The following is a 6,473-nucleotide window of genomic DNA, read 5'->3' as shown; positions in this document are numbered from 1 at the left end:
GGTGGAAGTCACCGTCAGTGTTCAAGAAACACTATCTTAAACATTTGGAAGGCCTAAAATTTCCTACAGTAGCTGCAGGGAGCGTAGTTACCCCCAGGTAACTCACATGTTAATTCCTTGTCATTTTATCTCTCTCCCTTACCTGCCTCATTTATACCCTATTTGTATTCGTTGGTTTCGCACCTGATTACTATTACTATATTTGTAAATTTTTTGACTCTTGAGTATCTGTATATATCATCACTCACGGCATTATTATACCTTACCTTTTTTGTCAATTGTTCTACCAAGTGGATTTATGTTCTTTTTAAGGTACCCTTATAGCTGTTTTTGGCACTCATCTCTGATTAAAGTAACTTGTGTTTCCCTTATGTTTATGTTTTTTCCTTTATTTTTCAAGTTTGGTGACATTTCTCTTGTATATATTCACTGGCCGGCACAGGTTCAAGCCCAGAAAAGGGATTTTGACGTAGGAAAAATCTATTTCTGGGCGAGGGACCTGTGCCGCCCAGTGAACCCTCCCAGCTCCTCTCCCTTGGAGTCCCCAAACTTTGGGTGCTAAGGAGTTGGGTTCTGAGCGGATGCAGAGTTGGTGGTGCCGAGTGAGGTTGAACGGCCCTCCTCTATTGGGGTCTTTGTCGTGGATGAATCTAAATAGTGCGGGACCTCTGGATTATACGCCCAATTCCATACCGACACCAATAGGTGAGCGAGCTAGTTAACCTAGCACTCCTTTACATTTTTTCTCTGGTATATTTAGCAGTAAATTACCTAAGAATAAGTGCTAATAGGAGCTTATTCACTGGGCGGCACAGGTCCCTCGCCCAGAAATAGATTTTTCCTACGTCAAAATCCCTTTTTGTGCCCATGTATACTGTGTGTAGTGAGTACTTATAAAAATTCTATTAGAGATTTATAAATGGCCCTGTAGGAAGGTGTGATCTGGCTATCTATTTTTCATTAAGTGTCAGACTTGAATATTGTACTCAGATTTAATTTCAAGTGAAACTAGTGATTGCATAATTTTCATGAGTTATTTTTTTCTTAGTCTAGTGTGTATTTAGATTTAACGTTTAAAGTCCAGACATTATATGATTTTCAGATCGTAACATTTTTTGTTTTATTGTAAGTTTTGTTCAGTCCTTTATTTTTCGAGTGATTTATTTTGTTATTATGTAAATTCTTTTCAAGGTGTTGTAATTTATATAGAATATATTTATTTTTGTAAAGAGTGTATTATTTCAATCACCATTGTTTAGAATAGAATCCGCCCGTATCCTGTTAAAGAGCCGTAGTAAGTCGTAAATAATTCTTAAGAGTAATTACCCAATTTGGTTTTGAGTGTACTTAAGAGACCTTTGGATATTCAGTGCAAGGACGGATCCAGACTTTTCAGTGAGAGGGGGTTAAGGAAAAAAGGGCACCTGTAATCACTTAAAAAGGCACTTTACAAATTTGCTCAAAAATTAATGGAATAGACAATACTATTAGAGAAGAACCAAAAACCATTGATTTAAATTTATACCATTATTTTATTCATCAAAATATAAGTTGTTGTTATGAAAATGTAAATAGATCTGAGTTAAGAAACTCAAGACTTTTTTACAACACCGGTAAAAAACTATAATTAAGAAACAATTCCTGGCACCTAATTGATATCTCAAACATCATAAAATTGAAAATACAGAGTATTGTAAATAACATACTTTTCTTACGAAATGAATCGCACAAGAAAACACCATTTTATACAATTCATGGATAAATCATTCACTGACAATATCGTAGTAATACAGAGTACAAATAGAATTGACCCAAGAAACTAAGATTTTGTTGAAAGACACATACTGGTAAATAAACTATAATAAAGAAATACAATTCCTGGCATTTGATTTGATAGTTTCATTTTTATAGACTAAGAGTGATGATGTGTGTGTGTGAGATAAGAGTTTTTCATATTTTGCGATATACTTGAACCAAAATAATCTAGTCCATCAAGATGTTCTTAGTAAACAGCCTTCTGCTGTTTTCATTGATAAACATTCCAATGATGGCTTTTAAATCAACTTCTACGTTGCGGTGTATATGCATCAGACATAGCCCAGTCAACCTCTCAACACTCATTATATTCCTGAGGTAGGTTTTTATACGTCTTAATGCTGAAAACGATCTTTCTGCTGTTGAACTGCCAACTGGTGACACAGCCAATGGCAAGTAGTTCATAGATGTTGGGGTAAATGTCTGGATTGCACAGCCTTATACATTCTATAAGATTTGTCAGCAACTGGTCCACTATAGAAAAACGATTTTTTCCAATGGTTTAACTCATCAGTCAGCGACAGGGGAGAAGGAAGGTCATTCTCCCAATACAAGAGTTTCTCTGCTAGATTTTTAAGGTCATGATTTTCCAGGATTAATTTTGGAATTACCTCAAACAGCGTAGCAGCAGTCCTGGACTCATGATTAAAACGAGTATCCATCTCACTCAGGAGATGATCCACAAGTGGGGCTGCTAGATTTATGCGAAAATACTCTTCAGTGGTTTGTGCAGGGGCATTACTACGATGGATCTGACGTTGAGCTGTATGTGGTCTTGCCACTGATCCCCCAACAGCTTCCGTGAGCTTTGAGGATTCAGCAAACCACTGAGAAAATTTGGTATCTAGACTGTCTCTCAAATCTTTAATCTCACTAATGGTTGAATCAACCATATTATATGCCTCATAGCAGTCCAGATCACTCCTTTGGAGTTTCACTGCAATTGGGCGTATTGCATACAGGGTTTGTTTTGTTGCATAAAATGCAGTAACAAACTCAAAGCTCTTCATTGTTGAGAAAAGGCCACGGGCCTTGGTTCTTGTATCAGAGTCCCAACTCCAATCTTCATTTCCTATGATATCAGTAAACTCATGTGGGCTGAATATCACTTCCAGGGTCGTTACTGTAGGTATGTATAGTTCATGGAAGGTGTTGAAACAATCATGTCTTTCAACCCACCGGGTCTTACATAGGCTGAGAAGTTTTTTCTCATTCCCCTTGTAATCATCTGACTGGTCCAGAACTTTTTCAAACAATGACTGGCATTTGGGAGAATTTGAAAAGAACAGGAACACTCCATTCAGAGACCCTATCATATTCTGCACAGCGGGTAGTTTACATGAGGATGCAATGCTGAGGTTCAGCAGATGACTTTGGCAGTGAGAGTATATTGCATAAGGTGCAACCTGCATTATCCTTCCATTTATTCCAGTTCGAGAGGATGACATGGCAGAGGCACCGTCGTACCCCTGGCCTCTCAGGTTTTGATAAGTGTAACCATTATCGGTTAGAGATTTAAGAATTGCATCTGCAATAGCTTCCCCTGTTGTGCGATCTAGATTAACAAAATCTATGAAGCTTTCCGAAATATTGATCTGGTTTTCTCCTGAAAGATACCGTAGACACAGACAGTACTTCTTTATTTGAGGTGGTGTCAGTCACTTCATCTGCAATGACACTGAAATATTTAGAGTGAGTCTCATTTAACAAATCTGCTGTTACCTTGTTTCTCAGATACCTACCAATTTAACCTCATTTTGAATGGTTTTTGATGTGTAAGTACAGTTACGTTTTCCTGACTCATGATGACATTTTAGCACTGGATCATGTGTGGCCAACAAATTCAGAATAGACAAAAAGTTTCCAGTGTTACTGTTAGAGCTGGATCTATCATCACGTCGACCACGCAATGTTATGTTCTGCTTACCACAAAAAACAATGGCATCAATTACACTTTTAAGAATCTCTAAATTCTTTTTGTACAACTCTTTCCATTCATTACTTAACATTGCATCCACATGATGCTCAGGATTCACAGATGATTCTTTTGCTGTCTTGTAATCACAAACAGCATATTTATGGTAGACATGCTTTTCATGCTGATCTAGTACACCCTCCTTACCCTTAGCTTTTTGCAAGTTTGTAAAAGGTCTGTGAACCAGAACAGCATTATTCAACTGTGTATTTTTGGGTTGGAAAAGCACGCAATACTTATAATACCCATCATTACCGTGATAACTGTGTCATGACAGTTGTATACTTTTTAGAATATAGGCTACTACTTCGTTTTATAATGGTCTCAAGAAGGCACCTTGAAAACTCGAAAGGGCACTTTCAAAATTTGAGGGGGGGGGGGGGGGTTAGGACGTCGTTAACCCCCCTCTAGATCCGTCCTTGCAGTGTTTTATATATTGCTGTCTGGGAGTTAAATGGTTGTCTCAGAATTCGTGTATCAACATTTTAAAGTGTAACAGTATTAATGTAAAAGCAAACAAGTGAGTTTGGATTTCGAGAGGTTGAGTAACTTGCCAGTCGTAATTTATATATAATATTATATGTTTGGTTCCCAGTCATGAGCCATAATATATTTTTTTGGTGCCCAGACCCAGGAACCATCCCCATATTATATATATATATATATATATATATATATATATATATATATATATATATATATATATATATATATATATATATATATATATATATATATATATATATATATATATATATTACCGAGTTCTAACCCTGCTCAGGTTTGATAGAATTACTGAAACAGTCCTACAGCTTTTTTTAGGCACCTGGATTTACTTGAGTTAATGATAACAGTATGGCGCTGACAGCCCCACCGCAGAAAACTTGCCAACTATTCTAGAACTCTTCCTTTCATTGAGTAAAAGATGTAGCCTTAGTGTTTTATTAGTGGTAAACATAGATATGCAATAGATGCCGCATGAACCGAACCAGTATATGTGTACACAATAGCCATCTTACCCCGGTAACTTATCAAGTTCGTGCAGTAGAAATCCAGTTCTCACCATTGTTTATTGTTAGTTTGCTGCAGTTTTGTGCTGTCTTTGGCTGCACCAAAAAACATACAATGTAGTAAAGCCTAAAGAGTAAACAAACAAACTCACAAACATATCTATATATATACACACACACACACACACATATATATATATATATATATATATATATATATATATATATATATATATATATATATATATACAGTATATATATATATGTGTGTGTGTGTGTGTGTATATATATATATATATATATATATATATATATATATATATATATATATATATATATATATATATATATATATGTGTGTGTGTGTGTGTGTGTGATTTTGCATATATATATATATATATATATATATATATATATATATATATATATATATATATATATATATGTATATATATGTATGTATATATATATATATATATGTATATATATGTATGTATATATATATATATATATATATATATATATATATATATATATCCCAGACTTGTTGCAAAGGGCCTTGGTTAGATTTTGCCTGTTGTCTATCTTGAGCTTTTAAATCAATACTTCATTCAACATCTACTTCACGCCTCCTAGTCCTTAGCCATTTAGGTCTGGGTCTTCCAACTCTTCTAGTGCCTTCCTGTGTCCAGTTAAGAGTTTTGTGAACTAATCTCTCTCAGGCAGTGCAAAGAGTATGCCCTCACCATCTCCATCTACCCCGCACCATAATCTCATCCACATATGGCATTCGAGTAATCTCCTTATAGTTTCATTTCTAATCTTGTCCTGCCATTTGTTTCAAGATATTCTTCTGAGGACTTTGTTCTCAAATCTAAAAAATCTGTTGGATATTGTTTCACTGGTATACCACAACTCATGACCATACAGTAACACTGATCTCACTAAACTGATATATAGCCTGATTTTTATATGTAATTTCAGACGATTTGATTTCTAAAGTTTACTTAACCCAGCCATTGTTTGATTTGCTTTTTTCAATCGTTCGTTAAACTCAGATTCTAAAAATCATATATTAGAGATCATAGTTCCTAAATATTTAAATGATTCAACCTCATTAATCCTTTCTCCTTCCAATGACATTTCATCTACCATTGCATATTCTGTTCTCATCATCTCTTTCTTCTATTTCTCGTAAGCCCAACCTCATGTGATATTTCATGCATTTTGGTAAGCAAGCTTTTCAAGTCTTGTGGTGTTCTGCTAATAAGGACAGCATCACCAGTATACTTTAGGTCAGTTAATTTCCTGTTACCAATCCAGTCCAATCCTTTTACAACATCTCTAACTGTTCTATGCATTACAAAATTCATGAATAGGATAAACATCATAGATGGCAATACATTCCCTTTGGGTACTCCACTGTTCACTGAAAATCTGTTTGATAGGACTCCACTAACATTAACTTTCCATTTGCTATGCTCATGAACAGACTTAATCAAATTTATATATATGAGACGAACTCCATAATAACGCAGGACTCTCAACAAAATTGGCCGGTGCACACTATCAATGGCTTTTTCATAGTCCACAAATGCCATCAAAAATGGATTTCTATAGTCTACACATTGATGTAAAACATGACTTTAAATTTAGATTTGGTCAGTACAACT

At 35.2% G+C, this 6,473-nt stretch overlaps 1 protein-coding gene across 1 annotated transcript; it reads right to left on the bottom strand.

Annotated features, from left to right (window-relative positions):
- Positions 1-2,216: 2,216 nt before the first annotated feature.
- On the bottom strand, positions 2,217-4,856 carry LOC137630267 (52 kDa repressor of the inhibitor of the protein kinase-like). Its single transcript, XM_068361718.1, has 3 exons — positions 4,810-4,856; positions 3,605-4,053; positions 2,217-3,421 (listed from the first exon to the last, which is right to left on the bottom strand). The coding sequence occupies exons 1-3, from the start codon at positions 4,854-4,856 to the stop codon at positions 2,217-2,219; spliced, it is 1,701 nt and encodes a 566-aa protein (XP_068217819.1).
- Between the last annotated feature and the right edge of the window lie 1,617 nt (positions 4,857-6,473).

This window comes from Palaemon carinicauda, chromosome 38, assembly GCF_036898095.1.
Source record: "Palaemon carinicauda isolate YSFRI2023 chromosome 38, ASM3689809v2, whole genome shotgun sequence".
NCBI classification, from domain to species: Eukaryota; Metazoa; Arthropoda; class Malacostraca; order Decapoda; family Palaemonidae; genus Palaemon; species Palaemon carinicauda.
This window is presented reverse-complemented; position numbering and strand designations above follow the sequence as displayed.

Excerpts from the sequence above, each read along its gene's own strand:
- LOC137630267 (XM_068361718.1), bottom strand. The coding sequence starts at position 4,856 with ATGGTGAGAACTGGATTTCTACTGCACGAACTTGATAAGTTACCGGG. Across the intron at positions 4,054-4,809 it reads GAACTTGATAAGTTACCGGG|TTATCACGGTAATGATGGGT; the intron begins GTAAGATGGCTA and ends GTCATGACACAG. Across the intron at positions 3,422-3,604 it reads TCATCATGAGTCAGGAAAAC|GAGAAAACCAGATCAATATT; the intron begins GTAACTGTACTT and ends GGTATCTTTCAG.